This window comes from Leishmania donovani, chromosome 6, assembly GCF_000227135.1.
Source record: "Leishmania donovani BPK282A1 complete genome, chromosome 6".
NCBI classification, from domain to species: Eukaryota; Euglenozoa; class Kinetoplastea; order Trypanosomatida; family Trypanosomatidae; genus Leishmania; species Leishmania donovani.
The window spans coordinates 283,057-303,414 of NC_018233.1; the positions used below are offsets into that span (position 1 = coordinate 283,057).

The 20,358-nt window shown below is 64.8% G+C and overlaps 5 protein-coding genes across 5 annotated transcripts; all 5 read left to right on the forward strand.

The window, feature by feature from the left end:
* Nucleotides 1–249: 249 nt before the first annotated feature.
* LDBPK_060740 (hypothetical protein, unknown function) lies at nt 250–771 on the forward strand (the record flags this gene model as incomplete). Its single annotated transcript, XM_003858332.1, has 1 exon — nt 250–771. The coding sequence occupies one exon, from the start codon at nt 250–252 to the stop codon at nt 769–771; it is 522 nt and encodes a 173-aa protein (XP_003858380.1).
* A 3,048-nt stretch (nt 772–3,819) lies between these two features.
* LDBPK_060750 (hypothetical protein, conserved) lies at nt 3,820–9,108 on the forward strand (the record flags this gene model as incomplete). Its single annotated transcript, XM_003858333.1, has 1 exon — nt 3,820–9,108. One exon carries the CDS (start codon nt 3,820–3,822, stop codon nt 9,106–9,108), a length of 5,289 nt encoding a protein of 1,762 aa, XP_003858381.1.
* A 1,214-nt stretch (nt 9,109–10,322) lies between these two features.
* LDBPK_060760 (threonine ammonia-lyase) lies at nt 10,323–11,339 on the forward strand (the record flags this gene model as incomplete). The annotated part of the gene is made up of 1 exon (XM_003858334.1): nt 10,323–11,339. The coding sequence occupies one exon, from the start codon at nt 10,323–10,325 to the stop codon at nt 11,337–11,339; it is 1,017 nt and encodes a 338-aa protein (XP_003858382.1).
* Nucleotides 11,340–13,590: 2,251 nt separating this feature from the next.
* Nucleotides 13,591–16,392, forward strand: LDBPK_060770 (hypothetical protein, conserved; the record flags this gene model as incomplete). Its single annotated transcript, XM_003858335.1, has 1 exon — nt 13,591–16,392. The coding sequence occupies one exon, from the start codon at nt 13,591–13,593 to the stop codon at nt 16,390–16,392; it is 2,802 nt and encodes a 933-aa protein (XP_003858383.1).
* Nucleotides 16,393–17,151: 759 nt separating this feature from the next.
* LDBPK_060780 (hypothetical protein, conserved) lies at nt 17,152–19,257 on the forward strand (the record flags this gene model as incomplete). The annotated part of the gene is made up of 1 exon (XM_003858336.1): nt 17,152–19,257. One exon carries the CDS (start codon nt 17,152–17,154, stop codon nt 19,255–19,257), a length of 2,106 nt encoding a protein of 701 aa, XP_003858384.1.
* Nucleotides 19,258–20,358: the final 1,101 nt, after the last annotated feature.

A 20,358-nucleotide genomic window follows, 5' to 3' on the forward strand; every position in this document is an offset into this window, starting at 1 on the left:
CTGATGCCCGCCACCGCGAAGCCACCACCACCCACCACCGCCACTGAAACGACCGCTGACGGCCTTGTGTGGCTGCTCCGAGGCCCGCCGTTGTGAGCATGCGAGGACGGTCTACTGCGCGTGCAGCCACGGTGCACCGTGACTTCAGAAGCCGCCAATGATGAGGGCGAGGGCAGAGGCGGGAATACCGACAGCGGTGGCGGCGATGGCAGGGCCGCGGACACGGTGCTGACCACGCTATCTCCAACAATGCTCACAGAGACGGGGGCCGCCAGCCGCGGCAGTGCCACGGCAGTGGATGGCGCAACGCGGACGAGGCACCTCTGGATGCCACTCCTCCCACTTCAGGACCTGGTTAAGCAGTTCACCACCCACCTAAACCACTACGGCCTCACGGAACATGTGCCGAAGGCGCTCGTTGGTGCTATGGCTATGGTCAGTGCTGTCACTGACGCCGCCAAGGACGACGCCGACAGCAGCGACGGCGAACTGCATCGTGCTCTAGAGGCCTTCACCCAGTACGCGCACGAGACGGCCTCGGTCGAGCTCAGCGTTGATGTCTTCGACTCGATCCGGGGCGCATACATGCTGCACATGCACCCGCTTCGCGCGGCAGCAGCTCGCGCTGCAAAGTCTGACAACGCTGGTGAGACAGCATCGCTGCGGCACGTGCCAGGCGTGTCCATCGTGCGTGGCTGCAGCGGCTGCTTCCTCCACCCCCTGCCGGGTAGACGCGGCGCTTCAGGCTGGGCTGCGCCGGTGGCGGCATAGACATCCATGCCGTCACGCAAGGCTACCCGGCGGAGACGGAGGAGCGCATGTTTATGCGTTCAAATCTTCAGCGATGCCACGGACGAGGGGCTATCCGCCTTGCGCGAGTTCCAAACAGCGATCGCAACAGACTCGGAGGGGGCGGCCGCGGCGCCGGCTAACGGGGACGGGGGGGGGCTCCGGCGCTGTAGCTGCCGACCGTCCTTGCACTGCATCAGACGCATCAAAAACCGACACGTCTGTCGAAGCCTCCGTGCCGGTGGCGGCCGCGTTGTCGTCTGCCCCCGAGCAGAGCACCGGGCAAGCACGCCAATGCAGTAAAGACCACGACAGAGCTGACTGGGCAGAACTCTTGGTTCGGCGGCGCCTGTCAGGGAGCGCATAACCGCGTAAAAGGTGCCGCACTCAGCAACGCTACTGCGTGCGTCTGCACGCTTGCGACCTGCTACTCTCCCCCAGCAGCTTTTCGCCATCTCGTGGAGGGAGGACCTCGCGGCGGCGCGCGTACTGCTGGCCGATGCATCCGCGCTGCTGCGGTGCTGCTACGAGGTTTTCGACACCCTCCCGGCCACCTCCTCACCTGCCGAGCCGTGGTCGCCTTTCTCGGCGTCCTCTGCATCTCTGTGCGGCCTCTCCGGGCTCCACATGCGCGCCGCCGTTCCAGCCGCACTGCAACGCGGTGCCCTGTTTCAGGTGCGCGGCTGCCTTACCTGCTCTTTGGCGAGGAGCCAGCCCCCGCTTATGCGACAGCGCCGTCCGGCAGCATGCCGGAAGACGGCTGTGGTGTGCCTGCGGGGGCCGCTGCGACTCCGGCCATTGACCTACTCGCCGCGGCGTTGATGTTATCAGCACCGTCCGCAGCAGCTTGAGCGTCGATGCTGGCCGCCCGTGCTCCGCTCGCTCTCGACCGTGTCTTCCTCAAGGCGCTGCCGAAGCTGCATCCGGCCATCCTAGTGCTCACGAGTGACGTCTGCGAGGACGAGGTGGTGCCGACGACACTGCCGGAACGCGTATACAGCGCATGGTAGGCGCGTGCGGCGGCAACGCCCGTGCAGGGCACGTGCAGCCCCGCCGCAGCCACCACGACCGCCGCTCCCATCACCGCATCTGCCCCGCCGAAAAGCTCGGGCACTAGGGCTGTGAGGCGCAAGCGTGCGGCTGCATCTGCTGGCGCTGGTGATGTGGGAGAAGAGGAGAGAATGAATCTATTTCACCATCGTTACGTCCACCTCCGTGAGTGCTTCAGCTCTCTGGCCCACCTGTGCCCTGAACTTCCAAAATTGCGCTTTAGGGGAACGGAGGCGTACACGATGGCACTCTTCTGCCTGCCGCGTAACGCGTCGCTGCAGGCGCTGGGGGGGGGGGGACACTGGCATATCGACTGGGCTGCTCAGCCGAGGCTCAGGACAACGTGCGTGTCGCCATCGCGCTCACAGCGCTGGAAGAGTCGGCTGGAGGCGCACTAGCCGCCAAGTTGGGCCGCCGCAGCTAACCCCCCCCCAACTCCATGCATCTGCCTCGTCGCCCGCCGGGGATGCTACCTTTACGCTTGAAGTCATCACTACCGCGTTGCCCCACGACAGCAGGGCGGACCTGCTCAAGTACGCCCATGCGTTTCTCGCTCGCTGAGGGGTCTGTGTGCGCCGTCGCCGCCGCGGCTGCCATTGACGTCATCATCGCACCTCTTCACCACTCTTCACATTTCGCTCTCCCCCGTTGTCGCCCTCGAAGCGTCGTGACACACACGCACACACACGTGTCCACAGACAGAGCCAGGTAGACGCGGATGCGCATGCGCATGCATCTCCTCGCTCTTGCACGGTGTTCCTCTTGCACTACGGCAGCGCCACCGGACCGGCGCTGATCATGATGCTGCTCATCAGCTGTATCGCACGCACGCTCTCTGTCTGTCTCTCTGCGCCCGTGCATGTGATGTGCGCTCCGTCGATGGCGAAGAGAAGGCGAAGAGCGAACATAGCGTGCCAAGCGCTCGCGAGCAGCAGCAGTAGCAGCAAGCAGCGAGGCCTTGGAAACGAAGAGAAAGATGGCGCAGCTGCAAGGAGTGCGCGCGCGGCCTCATGATCTGTAGGAAGAGGCAACAGAGAGCGGAGGAGAGCATGGCCATGCGCACATGTATAGTTGCGCCATTTTATTTCCACATAAAACAGAGACAGCACTCTTGCCGTCATGCTGCGCGCATCTGCGTGTGCGCGTCGCTCTCCTTCCTATGACGCGGCACCGACCTTGAGTAAACGCACTGCACGGATGCGTCACCACCACCACCTTAGCGGGCGATCGGAACCCCTCCCTTTCCATTCCTTCAGTGACAGCAGTTGCGTTGAAGTTCGGCCCTGCTATCCTCCTCCTCCTCCTATGTATGTGTCTTCAGCTGCCTCTTAGCCTGTGCTGCACGTCACCACGACGACGACGATGGCATTGCACAACACGTCATTGCCCTTCCGCCCCCGCTGTTGCTGCTGCCACCCTCTCCCTTCTCCCCCTCTCTCGCTCGGTCTGTATGTCTTGCCCAACCTCTGCCGCAAAACCTCCCCCTGCCCCCCAACACACACAAACACACACAAACACACACAAACACACACACACACACACACACACGCATGCGTGATCCTCGGCAACAAGCATTCACGCGCGTGCCGTTGCCACCCCTCCATCGTGACCACCTCTCCCTCAGCGCAGCGTAAAGAGCGAGTCAGCGGAGGGGACGCGGAAACGGAGCCCAAGGCGGGGACGAGCAGAGAAGTGGAGGCTGGACCCCCTGACACGGGATCACTGGCGCGCGGCCGGAACACACGCACGCACCCCTCGGCGTCCTTCTCTCGCTCTGCCCGCGTGCGGGTGCGTTTTTCCGTTACCCGCCAAGCGCACGGCGACCGAGGGCTGAGCTCAGCCGCCGCCGCTCCTCCAGCTGCTCCACCTCTTCGTGAGCACGACAGCGGCCTGCCTTCAGGTGAGCTCTGTCCTGCTGCTCATCAGCGCGCACACGCGTAGAGGCACGCGAGCAGTTCCAGTAGGAGACCACCACCAGCCATGTACCACCCTCTCCCGCACGGGGGTGGCGGCAGCTCGAAGAGTGTTGAGCTGCACGTGGACGGCCGCGTCTCGCAGGTCTCCCTGCAGGCGGCGGCACACGCGACCGTGGCGGACCTTCTCTCGACTGCCGTCGCAGCCTCATTGTCAACCATGTCAACAAAGACGCTTTCACCGCGGGAGTTGGCGAAGGGGTTTGCCTGCACCGACACGGCGGGCAACAGGGTCGACCTGAGCGCTCTGGCGGTCTCCGTCCCGCCACAGCTGGTGGTGACGCACACCGCGACTGCCGGCAGCGGTGGTGGCGGTAGCGCGGGCCGTGGCGGCGGTTCTGGCCGCTCGGTGTTGTCAGCGTCGGCACCTGGCCGTGGGCGCGGCCGGGGCAGGGGGCGCGGGCGTGGGCGATGCGGCGGGCGGGGACGTGGCGGCGCGGCCGCTGCTGCGAAGGCTCAGATAGCGGTCGATGACGAGGAGGATGGCGAAAATGGTGTTGACGCCGAGGACGGAGATGACGGCGAAGAGGCGGAGTCCGGCGGTGCTTTCAGAGGCATCGCCAGCGACGGTGCCACGGCAGAGGAAGACGAGAGCGCCAGCGATGAGCCCGACGGTACGTCGGAGGGCTACAGCTCCGACGACGAGGACAGCGCCGAAGAGGAGGACAGCGACAACGCCGACTCCTCACTGGCCACAGCGAGCACAAGCACCACCACGACGCGCTCACGGGGCGACCGCGGCGGAGCGACCTCAAGTGCCGGCCGTGGGCGTGGACGTGGTCGCAGCGGCAGTGGGCGAGTCGCGGGTCGGACGTCAGCCGCGTCTTCGCGAGGCTCCTCGGCGCCCCCGACGCCGACAGCGGCGAGCGCCACGGCTGCGCGGCGCACTCGCAGGCGCAGTGTCTCGGGATCGCCGCTGCTCTTCACCCCTGACGGGTTACCCATCAAGCGCAAGCGCGGGCGACCACCAAAGAGTCAGCAGCTGGCGTTTGCGACCGCCGCTGCTGCTGCTGCTGACGCTGCGGCCGCATCGAGCGGCACCATGAGCACTGCCGCTGGTGAGAAGCCGCCGCGACGGACGCGGCGGAGCGTCAAGGAGGCGCTAGCTGAGGCGGCAACGGAGGAGGTGAAGCCACGCCGGGGTGGGCGACGCCGTCGCGCTGACGCGGAGTCAGAGGAGCTGAAGGGGCAACAACGCGCAAGCGCCAGTTACAAACTCAAGGGCCGCAGCTCTGCCGTCACCGTCGCGTCAGTTGACGACGTTACCGGCACTCTTAGCGGCAGCGACCGACGAGGTGGATGGCGGAGGGGTAGCGGTGACGCGGTCACTAAGCGCAGTCGGTCGCCGTCACCCCCCTCACAGTCGTCTGGAAACAGCAGCACCACCACCACCGCGGCGGCGGCGACCCCGCTATTTACTGTGCCCGCTGTGATCGTGACCGCTGTCGATGGCACGGGCGGCGGATGCGCCACTCCGCTTTCCCCAGGCGCCCTCACCGCATTGGCGAGCGGTGCGGCCACGAATGCGGCCAGTGCGACGTCTGCTCCTGGCGCTCGTACCATTGCCGCCCTCGAGCAGCAGCAGCAGGAGCAGCCGCTACGCCAGCAGCGCCGCCGTGTGCGCCTTACGTATAACGCTTTCTACCCATCATCCGCTTTACACGCTGCGGTGCCAGCCACCATGGGCACCTACGGCGGTAGCGGAGCGGGCGGGGGCACCGCGGGGACACGCGCGCATCAGGCGCACAGCACCGCCGCTGCAGCACCGTTGGAGGACCCTTCGGCGAGGCCGATGAGGCCGCGCTACGTTTGGAACGGCGGAGACCGCTACCAGCAGCACAGCTTGCCCTCCGCGGCGTCATCGTCGCCTGCCAACGACGTGCAGCTTGGTGGTCGTGGCGTGCGGACGATTTTCAGCGAGGCGTGGGCCACGCTGTCTTCTTGCCTCAGCAGCACTACAGAGCGCCAAGGCGCTTCATCCACTGCGAGCGTGTCCCCCACGATGGTGGACCCCTCACACACGACGAGTGCAAGCCAGCTTTACATGCAGGCGCAGCGGATCGTGTCCTCGTGGCGTGCCGAGCAGCACCGCACGCCGTCAATGTTGCTTAGCCACCCCTACAGCCCGCTGTTGATGCCTGGACTGCGCGTGTATCAGCACCCGCTGCCGCTGCTGGCGTCGACACCCGCTTCTCTCGCAGCGCCGGCGGACGCCAACGCGGCGACGCCCAGCACTGATCGGCTCAGTGCCGTAAAGGCGGAAGCGGACGACGAGGAAAGCGGCGCGGGGTCGCGCCATCGCCGCCATCATCGATGTGGCGCTGCACCACACACGACATCGGTGGCGGCCGCTGGGCCCGGTGCGGAATGCGGCAGCAGCCGCGTGTACTGCTATCCGAACCAGACGCTGATTGTTCCCGTGGTCGTCGGCGGCTGCGTGCAGCTCGTCAACCCGGAGAGCAAGGACAAGAGCCACCAGTGGACGGTGTACGTGCGCGGCTTGTGGAACGGCCATCCGGAGGAGGTCGCCGGCGCGAATGTGCGGCCGCCGTCGTCATCGCACGTGCAGCAGCTCAGGGCATTCCCCTCGTCGCCGTCCTCGACACCACCTGCTCGGTCGAACAACTCGCGCGCCAGCCTCGGCGACAGCAGCGCGGCTGCTGACCGTGGTGGTGGCGGGGGCGCTGCTGCTGCTGCTGCCGCCCTCGGCGCGATGGGCGATTCGCAGGCCTCCGTCTTTAGCGCCTCGACCGCATCGCCGGATGACTACCTGTCGGACTTCATTGACAAGGTGGTGTTCGTACTGGACGAGAGCTTCGTGCCGTGTGTGCGCACCGTCTCCTCGGCTCCATTTGAGCTGACGGAGGTGGGGTGGGGCGAGTTCATTGTGTCTATGCACGTGTACCTGAAGGTGCCGGTGCACACCAGCGCCTCCCGGCGGGCACAGGGGCAGCTCCTCGAGTACTACTGCGGCTTCAACGGCCGCACTGCAATGCAGACGTGCGACGGTCGTGGCACGAAGCCGCACGACCCCGTCTCGACGTACGTCACTGGCGGCGTGCGTGGCCCGAGACACTTGTGGAATGCACTGACGACGCCGCCGCCGAGCACGTCGGGCACTGTACCGCCCACCCCGGCGCTGTCGCTGCATGAGCTGCGCCACGAGTGTCACTACGACAGCTTGCTCGACATCAACTCGAACAGCGGGGCGCGTGCGACCTACTACCGTGGCCCATACCTGCCGGTGCACTTGGTGACATGCGATGCGACGTCTTCCTCAGCCTCCTCGCAGCCGTCATCATCATCGAGTGACAGCGACGCGGATGGTGGCGGTGGTAGCGACGGCGCACGCGGCCGCAGCGGCAGCGAGGTGTCCATCTGTGGTGGTAGTCCCACGGACAGCGCCCACGCACTCTCGTTCCCGACCAAGTCCGAGATGAGCGGTGACGGGTCGTTTTCCTCTTCCCGCAGCGGAAGCGTCACTCCCAGTCCGGCGCCAGCGCCTCAGCATCACGCAAGCCTGTCCTCGCAGCAGCACGAGGCGAGGATGGGTGGGTCGAACACCGCACACACCAGCAGCGGTTGCATCGCTGATGGGCAGCCGCTCGCGGGCATCGCCGCTGGCGTGGCGGACGCGTCTTCGCCGCACGCGCGACCGCCACCGCTGCCGGTGCCGACTGTCGGTCGCGGCACCGGCCGGCGCCCCCGCGGCTTTGGTGCTTCGCGAGCGCGCAGCGGTACGCCCCGCAGCCCTGCCAACGCAGGCGCTCCCGGCGCTGCAGGTGGCGGCGGCGTGCACCGCACCTTCACAGAGGTGCACGTCGGCCACGGCGGCAACGTGGTGGTGCTGCAGCACCTGCTGCGATTTAGTCACCGTCCTCGCTACGCAGCCGCTATTCCGCCAGCTCGAGACCCGCGCACGCAGGGAGTGCACCCAGAGCTGCTGGGCTACACGATGGTGGCGGAGCCCGTCGTCACGGAGCAGTATGACGAGCTCGTCATCCCGCTGGAGCCTTTCGCTGCCGTGGCAGGGCGGGGACGCAGTCAGGCCAGCCGCCGGCGGCAGACGACGCAGCGAAAGGGTGGCGAAGCATCACCGAAGAAGCCTGACACCGCGAGTGCCGAGGCGAAGCTGCACCACCTGATGGCAGCGTCGAGCAGTCTCGAGGGCCACCTGCGCGCCACGTTGCGGCGTCAGCTCTCCTTGATGTGCGGTGACTCGCCATCGCAGTCGTTCCACGCGCTGCCGCCGCTGTCCAACAGCGAGGCGCAGGCGCTCGGCCACCCGGGCGGCATCTCTTGCTGGCCGCACGTCCTCGACTACGGCAACGGCATCGAGCGTGACACATCCTACACCGCTGCCTACCTCGCGAGCATCGCGACGAGCGCAGAGATGGAGGGCTGGTTGTCGCAAGCACTCGGGGCACGGCGGGCGGCGCTGTTTGGCTCGCCGGCGGCGCCTTGTGCCTGGGTCACCACTGCCGACGACGCTGAAGAGCCGCAGCCGCAGCCGCAGCGTGACGGCGAGGCAGCGGGAGGGTGTAAGGCGGAGGGGGAGGGCTGCGATGGAGTGGCGAACCGACTGCCCGGCCGAGTGGCCATTCCATCCCTCATCCCAAATCCGACCACCACCGGGACGTGGCTGACTGCGCTGGAGTACGACATGGCGAGTGCACTCTTGCGCCTCGCCGCCGGTGCCTCCGTGGTGACGGCACACGACGTCTTCTTCCACGTCGTTTTGCCGCGCGCCGACGACATTGGTGCAGCCGTCTGGTGCAACCTCCACGAAGGAACCCACGCAGCACTGACTCGGGCGAGCGCGGTCGGAGCCTTCCCTTCGGATGCCACTGGCGCCGCCGCGCTCAAGGCGGAGCCAGCGTTTGGGTGCACCTCAGAAGTGCAGCAGGAGGCCAAGAAAGGCGCAGACGTGAGAATGGAGCAGGCGTACGCCGACGAGGAGCGTGATGGTAACGAGATGCTGTCTGTGTCCTCAGCGACGGCGCTTTCTCGCGGATATCCCCTCTGCTCCCTGCGCCCCAGTGACACCGGCATTGCCGCACTGCGCAACGTGCTCTGCGCGAACAAAGGCAGCGGCTCCGCCAGCGCCACTCACCACCCAAGCCAGGAAGCGCTCATGGCGTCGCTGCTCCGTGACGGCCAAAGCCGCGGCAGCTTCGGCCACGACAGCGATGTGGCGCAGCTGATGACATGGAAAGCGGCGCTGGAGGACGCCATCGACACCATGCGCGTCGAAGCGGCGCGCCGGCAGGCCACCGCAGTCATGGAGGATCTGTAAGCTGACGTGGGCGTGGTGGCAGCGATGCAGGTGAGGGGGGGGGCGAGATCAGCGCGGCAACGCCGCTTGGCCTTGTCTGCGCAGGGCACACGCGTGCCATGCGGCAAGGGAAGGTGGACAGCCCAGCCGACGAGGTTTCCTCAACGTAGAAGAGACTAAGAAAGACAACAGGAACAACACCAACGTCGAATCCAACGACATAGACAAGATTGAGACACGCGGGCGGTGAGTGGCACCGATGCACCTCTGCTGCACCGACAGCAGGGTGTAGAGCTGCGAGAGGGAGGCAGGAGAATGGAAGATGATGGGCGTGGGCACTCGCACGCGCCGACACCTTCTCTCGCTCTCGCACGCCTTCCTGCTGATGTGCAACAACCCCTCCTGCCCTTTGCTTTCGACGTGCCATAAACAATGTGCGCGCTTTCATGACGTCTGTCTGTCGCTCTCGCACACACTTCTCCTCCTCTTCCTCTGTTGAACTCGCGCCGCACACCATCGCCGCCACGCACGCAGCAGGTGAAGCCACATTCTTCGACTGCCCCCCCCCCCTCCCTCTCTCTCTTGCTCTCTCTCTCTCCGCGCGATCAGCGCCACTCTGCCTTCTCTCTGTTTTCCTTTTCAGTTTTAGCTGCCGAACGCCCATTCCTTCACGACCTCCCCCCACCCCTCCACGGCATCCGACACGTCTTGCCTAGACCCCTCAACCTCTCCGCCCTCCTCTCAGGTGTAGCCGAGACAGGATCAACGAATCCTGAGGAGGTCTGCGCAACGCCTTTTCTCTAAAGCCTTATATATACACCCACGCACAGCCACAGAGACGCGCGGGCTTGCTGCCTTTCCACCTTCTTTCCGCCGCCGCCGCCTCTGTGTTTTTCCCTCGCCAGCACACGTGCGTCTCGCTCGCTCACTCGCGCCGTCTCTAATCTCGTGAGCGCTCGCGTGGATGTGTGTGTCTCTGCAGTCGGCCGCGCAAACCTGCTGCTGCTGCTGCTACGCGTGGATCGCACTCTTGGCGTGCCTGTGGTCGTCTTGAAGGGCGCTGCTTGCTTCCCACTGCTTTCGCTCGTCGTGTTGTGGGCCCGTAAGCAGAATAACCGTGCGTCACCAGCGATTCGCTCGCACGCACTCGACCATCTGCAGCCCTTTTCCCCAACGGTTAGACGTACCCCGCACTCTACCCAGCTCTTCACGCGGAAGGGCCTCGAGGAGACAGTATGCCGACCTTTAGCGACATCATGGCGGCGCGCAAGGCGCTGGACGGCTACGTTTATGAGACGCCGATCATCGAGAGCAACGCCCTGCATGGCAAGACGCGGCACGAGAGTGTCCTGCTCAAGTGCGAGAACCTGCAGCGCACCGGCAGCTACCACGTCCGCGGCATGACGTACCGCGTGATACGCGCCAAGGAGGAAGATCTGGGCATCAACAATTTTGTTACCCACAGCAGCGGCAACGGCGGTGCAGCGCTGGCGTGCGCGGCGAGCAACTTCCAGAGCACGGCGCACGTCGTCGTGCCGGAGGACACAAACGCCCTCATCACGCGCAGCATTCGCCTCTACCACGGCAACTTCTACTACTGCAAGCCGGACCTGAAGAGCCGTGTCGAGATGGAGGCGCGGCTCCACGCGGAGTTCAACAAGGTGGCTGGCAAGAAGCGCAACCAGTGCATGCTCGTGAACCCCTACAGCGACGAGGCCATCATCGCTGGCCACGGCACGACCGGCATCGAGATTATGCTCCAGACAGACTGCTCGGTGGACTGCGTTGTTATCCCGGTCGGCGGTGGCGCACTGCTAGCGGGGGCGGCGATCGCCGTGAAGGGCATGAAGCCGCATGTCGGCGTCTTTGCGGCCGAGCTGGCTGTGCCGCCGGATCACTACACGGTTTTCAAGCGCGGCGAGGTCATCGAGGCACGCAAGCTCAAGGGCGATGAGAAGCGCCCCAAGGGCAACAAGCACGGCATCCGAACGGAGCTGACGGACCTTGCGAACAGTTACATTGACCGCTACGTCGACGGCGTCGTGCACGTGTCGAAGGAGGAGATGTGCTACGCCTTCCGCTATGTGTACGAACGTTGCAAACTCGTCGTGGACACGAATGCTGCCATCGCCGTGGCGGCGGTGCTGGCCTGCCCCCAGGAGCTGAGCAACTACCGCCGCATCTGCATTGTGCTTTCAGGGGGTAACGTGGACCTCAACGATGTGCCGAAGATTGCGACGGCGCGGCTGTGAGGTGTGTGTGCGTGGGTGTGTCAGATGCCTGTAGCAGGCCTTTGCGCGTGATCGCGCTCACGCTTGTTCCTCGTGCAGCGGCGGCGATTGTATCAGCGCCGCTTCTCTTTCTTGTTTCACCTCCCAGTGCCTGTGTGCGCGGCTGCTCAAGTCGTTGAAACAGCCGCACGGATACACACACACACACACACACACACACACACACGCACACGCACACGCACGCACGCACGCACCCAAGCAATCTCCTCTTTTCGGCCTCGCCCTACCATTCAATCCGCTCACACCAGCACGCCGACTGGAACAAGCAGGGAGAGAGGAGGAGGGGGTGTTGAGAGCAAGGGAGGGAGCGCGCTGTGAGCGCATCGGTGCAGCCGTTTGGGCGCGTCTCGCTCTCGCTCCAGACGCCTGTGCGTGTGTGCCATGTGCGCGTGTGTGTGTGTGCCGGCGTCAAGACTGCGGAGAAGGACGAGTTCACACGCATCAACGGCGGCAAAGGCTTAAAAGAAGTTATGTATACACATATAGCAACTTGTCAACTCTTTTACAGAGCATGAGTTCAGTTTCACTCGACCCCACCGGGCCTGTCACAGGTGTCCGATCGCGTGGTGCGGAGCAGCCCTAGACACACACGCGCTGTAGAAGTGCGCCAGCCCAGTCACCTTAGCACGGCCTCTGCCTCGAACCCTGCCCACATGCCCCCCGCGCAGGTCGCTCCGACGCCGCACTATCCAGGTCGTGACCGCTGACATCCGCAGCGATACATCGCGCTGACCTCCCCCACGTCGTGGGCTCTCGACCTTGCCACCGCCAGAAGTGTTTGTGCCTTGGGTAGGGATAGGGCGGAAGCGGGGGGGGGGTGCTGGACCCTAAGACATCACGCACTGAGAGGCGTGTGCGTGTGTGTGCGGGTGGCCTCCCCCCTCCCCCCGCCCCCACCCCACGTCATCGAAGACGCCTCTGAGAAGGAAGGAACGAAGTGAGGCTGCAGTAGAAGACTCCTCCTTCCGCTGCTTTCCCCGATTTTTCACTCGCTTCACCGTCCGCCATTGCGCCTTGATAGCGCAGCAGACGTCTGCCGGCCGATCCGTGCCAGCGCAGGGCATCTTGGCATGAGACGCAGGACGCTGCTCGATGCATTGAGGCTTGTGGCGAGCCACCTGCTGTTTGCGGAGTACCCTGATCAACCTCTCCGACTCTTGTCTGTTCCTTCATTTGTTTCTGCTGCCTGTTAAGTGTTCGTTGTCCCGACCTCCTCTTCTTCCTCTTTCTTCCTCGCCATCCTCACGCGTCCGCGCCGCTGTTGTGTTGCACGCTCACACGTGCAGGCGCACATATACGCGTAAACACAAATACATACATATACGAGTGAGCGTGAGTCACCGAGCTGGCATATGTGTGTGCGTGTGCGTGTGCGTGTGTGTTCTGTACTCTTCTGCGGCTGCTGCAGGACCTCTTCCTCCCTCTCCCTTCTTCCACCCCGTCCCCTCGCATCACAAGTCGGTTATGTCTGCGTAGGACGAGCAAGACGCGAAACGCAGCGAAGCGGCGGCACTTTCGAGTTAGAACGTTATCTTGTTTCTTGTTGGTGCCTCCCTGCCGCTCATGCTGGAGGGGGGCTTGTCCATTGATACATAACAAGCTAACGCAACTCGATGACGAGGCGCTGAGAGAATGTGAGCGAGGGCCGACGCCGACGCCGACGCAGTGAGGGAGATGAGGAGAGAGGGAGAGGGAGGGGGATAGGGAGGTATAAAAGAGGGGCGTCTGTGTGTTCTCGTTCCGCCCTTCTCGCTCTCTTTTCTCACACCGTCCGCGTTGGTACTTGCGTGAACGGGCTTGTTCGTGGCGCTTCCGAACGATGTGTACACCTGTATTCTCGTCTCGCGATGGCCATGCCTCTCTTCACGCGCGCGCGCGTGCGGCGTTCTGCGAGCTACTCCCACCCTCCTTCCCCGGCATCTGTGAGGCGTGCGAGTTCTCTCGCTGCCCGAACACTTTCTGTGCGCGCAGCCATGCCTGCGTGAGTCGCTCTCTCCCCTCTCTCACGCGCAACCACGAGTGTGACGGCGCTATGCCCGTACGCGCTTGCACGTATGCGAGCATGTGCCTCGTGCGTGCGCCGCTCGGTGTCTCTACGCGCCCCCATCTTTCTCCCCGCTGGTTCTCGGTGCGACCTCCTATCCCCACTCACTCGCACACACACACATACGCACTCTCTCTCTCGCTACCCAAGCCATCCTCGCGCTCCGCCATGATGCTTTCTGCCTCATCCTCGAGCTCGTCGAGTCGGTGGGGGCCACCACTCGAGCGGCCAGCATCTCCGCAGCATCCGCAGCAGCAGCAGCAGCAGAGGGTGCTGCAGGGGAATGCCCATTTTATGTCTCTCCTGCAGCGACCTCGAGAGGGTCCTCCGCTGCCCCAGGTGCCCGCGGACAACGCCGTCCCTGCCCCGCGTGTCGCCGCCCCCTTGCCGGCGCAGGAGCAGCAGCAGCCGTTGCCGTCCCACAAGCCATCCTTCACTGCGGCCGCTGCGGTCCTCTCGCCGAACGCGTTTGTGCAGGCGCCGCCGCAGCTGCAACGTGAACGCGAGCATCCGCAGCACCGAAGTGTGCCGGCTGATGGCACCAGCGCAACAGCGACGAGTCGTGGCGGTGGCGGTGACATCGACGACTCATCTTCTGCCCCGAGCGATGCCAGCGTGCCAGCGTCGTGGCCGTGCGAGAGCTCTGCTCTACCGCACCACGATGAAGACAGCGGCAGGTCTAGCGACGGCACGTACCAGTTCACCACGACCAGCTCCACGATGACCGGGCGACGCCCGGTTTCACCCGAACACACTACATCAGTGAGGTCGAGCGATGATACGACGTGCTTGGTTGACCTGCGGCGGCGAGATGCCGCTCAGGTTGAGAAGTGCGACCGTAGGCGTCCAACAGCGCCGGGTGCCGTCGGCGCCAGCGCCGCTGTTGTGTCACCATCGTTTTCGACGTCGTCGTGCGGGTGCCCATCGAATTGCGCGTGCCGAAGCGACGCATCAGACGACGACGTCTTTGGCGTTTCGGTTGATGCTCACGGAAGAGCGAGACCGGCGTGGCGTGTGCGCCCTGCAAGTTGGCCACGCGCGGCCAGCGCCGATGAGCGACTTGACGCGTGCACGGACTGCAGAGAGAGAGCTGCACAGGACATGACACGCTGCAGTGACGCCTCCTCGGAGACAGGCACGACACCGCTGCAGCGGAGCAGTGAAGAGGACGGCGACGACCTCTGCAGCTCCTGCCGTCAGCACCGCTGTGATTGCGGCCATCCTTCCTTTGAGTGGCGCCGAGCTCAGCGCGGCGACGGTGAGTTTTCACTCAAGCTGTCGAGTCAGGGCAGTTCCGAGGGCGACAGCGGGAGTGGCGAAGACGCTTCGCTGTGTAGTCTCTGCAAAGACGCCGCACGCACACGTGCGGTGCACCAGGCCGGTGCTGCCGCATTCTTTGCTCACCAAGAGGACCCGTTCAGCGAAGCCGTGCGCGAGGATAGACGGTGCGCGGGGGTGCCCCCGCTCTTACGCCTTTCTACTCCATCTTCCTCCGCTTCTACCAAGCGCGGCAGCGCGAGCGACGCCGTGACGATGGCGCAGCGCGAGCGGGCTGATCGACGAATGGTATACATGCAGAGCGCCGCCGCACTCGCCAGTGACGCAGGCGGTGAGCGCCGTGGTGCGCACGACGCTGCCGTTGCAGCGGTAAGAGGGCTGGATCGTTGCACGGGCAGCACGCAGACAGACACCGTCGCCGCAGCTGCGGCGACGGCTACTCTATCAGAGGAGCAGCGCCGCCTCCACGCGGAGCAAGAGGCGGCGGCGCTGAAGAGCATCGCTGCTGCTCACGTCGCCGAGGTGACACGGCCACTGCTGCAGGGCGAGCTGGCCAGCTTTGAGGCCCGCGCGGCCGTGCAACAGCAGGCGCGCTTCGATGTAGTGGAATCGCAGCTGCGGGTGTACCTTGACGAGTTTCGACAGCGCATGCAGGAGCTGAGTGATCTCCAGATGCAGCAGCATGCTACTCGGCAAGAAGAAGCGGAAGCGGTACGGCGCGCTGCTGCCCGTGTCGACCGTGCCACCTCCCCGATGGACAGTGCTCTCATCGCAGAAGCGGCTGCTTCCACCCCGCAAGCTGCTCCGTCGCCCGTGCCACCACAGCGCACCGTCGGGACACAGCACTCGGACGGAACCCTCGAGTTGTTGACAATCGTGCGCACAGAGGCCGCGTCATGGATGGCGCAGCTGCTTTTCTCCATCGAAGCCGAGCGACGCGATGCCGTGATGCAGGACGAGGCCGAGTCTCGCGACCGGCTCCTACACGTTATGGAAGAGCCTCGCCGGCGTCAGCTGCTGCGCTATCAAGCGGAACTGCTCCACTGGCAGCAAGAGTGCGCGGCAGTACGTCACCGAGCCTCCTTCGCGTCCGATTTACTCGCGCTGGAGCTACGTGAGCGGCTTGTGCGGCAAGAGCTGAATGAGGAGGCGTCCGTGGCGCGGCGCGAGCTCGGCGAAGCCTTTGAGCGGCAACGCTGCCAAGCTGCGGAGGCGGCGGCGCACTCTCAAGTGAAAGCACTCGAGGACGAGCTCGTCAAGGTGCGATCGAAGTTGTCCATTGTTGAAGCCGAACACGCCGACACCCTCGAGCACGCGAAGCAGCTTCGCCTGCAGCTTATCCACGCGTTGCGCATGCCTACCGTGACGCTCGTCGATCGCTCGGGCGTGCCTGCAGCAGCTCGTGGCGCTGGTGACGCCGCCGCCTCCGCTGCGTACGCCTACGCCAACGCGACGGCAGAAACGGGGCCCGGTGACACGTTGGGCATGCGTGGAGACACCCAAGGCTGTGCTGATCGCGCTCTGAAGGCTCACGCTGCTTCATCGACGGGATCAGGCACCGGCGTGGCCGCGTGGCACACTGTGCCGAGCGGGATCCACGAAGGACTGGAGGACTTGCCTGTGCATCGGCGCTTCGCCCGCGCGCATCAAGAGGCGCTGCGCGTGACTCGGGCACAGTGCCGCACCGTGTGATGCCTCTCCCGATGCCCGGAGCGGTTTTGTCGGGTCTTTTTTTTTGCTTTGCGATCGGCCGTGGCGCTCGCGCGTGTGCCCGGCGGCTGTCGCCTCCTCATAGAAGAGCACCATAGACCGTAACGGAGCGGCAGCGTGCCCGTTCTCCTTTTTTTTTTCTCTCCTCGCCGACGGCATAAAAGTTTACTCGTAACAGACAGCGGCGTTTGCGTGTGCGAGGACGAACGCCGACGTGACCACCGTTCACAGCATGATGGCATGGGTCACGTGTAGTATTAGCGTGCGCGGCTCACCCTCTACGCCCTTCGAAGGGGCACGCTCGCTTCGCCGTCCTTCTTGCCGTGCCGCATCACCCCCTTCGCGTGCTTCGCCGCTGCCGGCGCACGCTCTTCGAAGGCAAACAGGGGAAACGGAAAACAAGAACGTTGATTGGCGCGCGTGCACATGCGCTCCGACTACATGTGCTGCGTCTCTCCGAGTGATGCTTCCGCCCACTTGATGCTCCACCCCCTCCCCCTCTTCCTCTTCCCCCTCACGTGTGCATGAGGCAAAGAGGGAAAGGCCAAATGTGCGGTGTGGCGCACCGCGCGAGCACACCTGGTGACCTCCCTCAACGTCTTCGCCCTCTTCTCGCCCTCTTCTCCTTCCCTCCCTTCTGCGTGCACCTCATGCAGTCAGCGTGTGTCTCGCCATCTCTCTCTCTCTGCCTGCTTGCAGCGGGAGGTGTGCGACTCCAGCAGCCACCGTCCACCGCTACCGATGGACCGAAAACACACGAGACGCGCCGGCCTCCCCAGCCGGCCAGGCGCACCGCGTAGCGGCGATGACGGTGCTCCTGTTGCGCCAGCCGTGGCGATGCAGCGAGGCCGTGGAGGCTCTTCATGGTCGTCTGATGGGCCTTCTCCAGCTGTTCTGTCCTCTGCTGGGTCGTTGTGGTCGCGTGTGTGCCGCGAGGTCACCAGCTGGCGCCGTGGCACTGTCTCGATCCACGAGGTGGACGCGTGGCTACGCTTCAATCCGTACATCCGCCGCGGCTTCCGACATCGCTTCTTGCGCAAGCGCGAGGCCCTCGGCTCGATCGTGCTTTACTTCCATAACGAAACATTCAACATTGTGTCCCACCTGGCCATGGCGGTGCTGATGGCGCTGCTGCTTCTATGGCCGCCGCGGGTGACGGCAATGAGCAGCGGTGGTGGGGCGTCGGACATCTACGACGGAGTAGGCGGGGGCTATGGGCTGTACACCGCCGCGGCTTCTGCCGGCGGGCAGGGCGGCGGCGGCGGCGCATATTTCGGCGAACACGCAGCGGGTGCGCCGTTTCGTGGGCACCGCAGCGAAGCAGCCGAAGTGCCGTCGTGGCTACGTGGGTTGCACGGGCTCGCAGCTGCATCCGGCGCAACTGCGGCGGGCACTGACAACGACGGCACGCAGGGGTGCGCGCCTTCCGGTGATGAGACTGCCTTCCCACGGCATGTGCTGAGCGACGCCGCTGCTGGTGCCGCAACATCTTCGCCCTCATTTCGCTTCTTTGCCTCTCTCTCGGGAGACTCGGCAGCGCCATCGTCGCCGGCATGGATCGTGTCAGGCATCGACAGCGCGCTGCCACCGCCGCCCATGAGCGTCGCCGCCCGTCTCTCCCTCTCCCTCACACCACTGGTGCTCGGCTTCCTGCTGACGTTTGTGATGTCGGTGCTGTATCACGCCTTCATGCCATGCTGCCGCTCCCGCCGCGGCTATCAGCAGCTCCTGCAGTGCGATGTCATGGGCGTCGTCTGCGCCATCTCTGGCAGCGCCTACGCGTACTTTACATGTGGGATGCCGTGCGCCGGTGAATACGTTCAGGCATGGACGGCGGCACTCATGGTGGCTGCGACGCTGCTGTGCATCTACGTTGTTGTTTTGGTGCCGATGTGGGGCGTGGTGGCAGATGTGTGTGCGCTGGCGCTGCACCTGGTGCAGTGGGTTGCAGCTGCCGTCATCGCTGCCGTGCTGGAGTTCTTGATGGGCCGTCCACTCCCCTCTGCGCCGCCATGCCCGCTACCGGTGCAGCGTGGCGGGCGTGACCGTGATAGTCAATCGCGCCCGTTGCCACCGCCAGAGCACCACTCGCGCCAGCACCTTCTACTAGCCTGGGTGCAGCAGCATCGACATCTATACTCCGTTCAACTCGGTGACGCGCCGACGGCTGCCGCGCCAGCGGTGGCGGCAAACACCAGCATCGATCTGGTACCCCTCAGCGCACTCCAGCGCTCCACCGTCGTCGGCGCCTACTGCCTCCTGCATCTTTATGTGTACCTGGCGCTGGTCTATCCCAAGAGTCGCGCAGCCATGGGCGGGTTCACGCAAGCCACGCACTACCACAACGCCTCCTACGTGTGGCTATGCCTCGGCGGCCTCATCAACGCCGCTCGCTTTCCTGAGGTGGTCGTGTTTCACTGGACAAGACGAGCAGCGCGTCACACGCGGCGTGTGGCGGCGGCAGAGGCGGCCGCGCGGTGCGTCGATGAGCTAAGAAGGGATGCTGCTGTGGCAGAGATGGATGCACGAGGTGCACCGATGGCTTCGTCGTCGTCGCGTGGCTCTGCGCGCCCGCTTCGTGCCTCTCCTGGCGGCGTCGCAACCGAGCTGGCAGCGCAGGCGACCTCTGTGTTATCCACGTCTTCGCCGCCCGCCACCACGCCTACCTTGTGGGACCGGCTCTGCATCCCGAAGCTGATGGTCACCTACGTCGTCTCTGCCTCCACTCTCGACTATATCGGCAACAGTCACAACATCTGGCACGTGTGCACCGCGCTGAGCGCCTTGTCAGCCATCCTCGGCGTCTACTACGACTGCATGGAGTACGACCTCGTCCAGTGCGGCTGATGCGTGGCGTCGGCACTGTCTCGTTCTCTCGACCAGGGGAGAGACGGGGGCGGAGCCCCCCTCCCCCCTCCTCCTCTTGCCTCGGAGCGAGCTGATGGCGGTCATGGGGCCCGAGCCGTGCATCGCTTTTCACGAGCCCCGAACTCGGAGCTCCAACACACCGAAGGCAACGTGTGGAAGCTCATCGACGTCTCCTCGGCGGCGTACAGGAAGCTGGCGAGCGGGGGCTTTGCCGGCTCACGACGGCCGCACCGTCTTGGGAGCGGTGCGAACTGAGATTGCCGCACTGCTCGCACGCGGGTCGCACCGCAGCCTCAGCCGTTGCCTTCCTGCTCCGACAAAAACGACCACCGCCTTACGGGGCTGCCCCTCACCACCAATGCGACGTCTGCACCATGGCACAAGACGCTGCTATGGCGCTCGCGTCCGCGAACCCCCCGGAGCAGGGCGGACAGCCAAAGGGACTGCCGTGCGCGGCACGCCGTGTGCGAAGGCCGCGGCGCGCTCGGGCCGCCTTGAGACGCGAGTCCGTGATGGCGAGCGTCATCGCGGACTCATGCTAATGGACACAGTGCGCAGAGCGAATGGTGCGCCCGCTTCCTCTCCAACGAGCCAGGCCGCTGAACCGAACCGACGTGCACCGGATGCGCCGCGGCACGGCACCTGCTGTGGCGCGTCGTCTGCCGCTGCTCGCGCGAAAAAAAAAGAAAAAAGGGACGAGTCGATGACACAAGGTTCAACGCCTTGAACCACGGCGCATCGTCCACCTACCGGGCGACGCCAAGACGTTTGGTGGCATCGCCCTTTAACCGGCTAGACAATGACGATGGAGCCCCTTCCCCCCTCATCCACACAACAGGCGCCTTCTCGTACCTCCTCCCCCCTCCTTCTCTCACACCAGCGAGGGTAGGCGTTCTACACGTACATAGATCAAGTGTTTGTGTGTGGGTGTGGGTGGATCGGGGCTATCAGCGCATCCAGCTGGCCTCGTGCGAACCGGCGCACCTGTGCTGACTCTCGCTCTCTTTATCTGGATCGCCCCCTTCTTTGCTCCTTCACTCTGCAACGCGAGAGACGCACACACACACACACACACAAAAT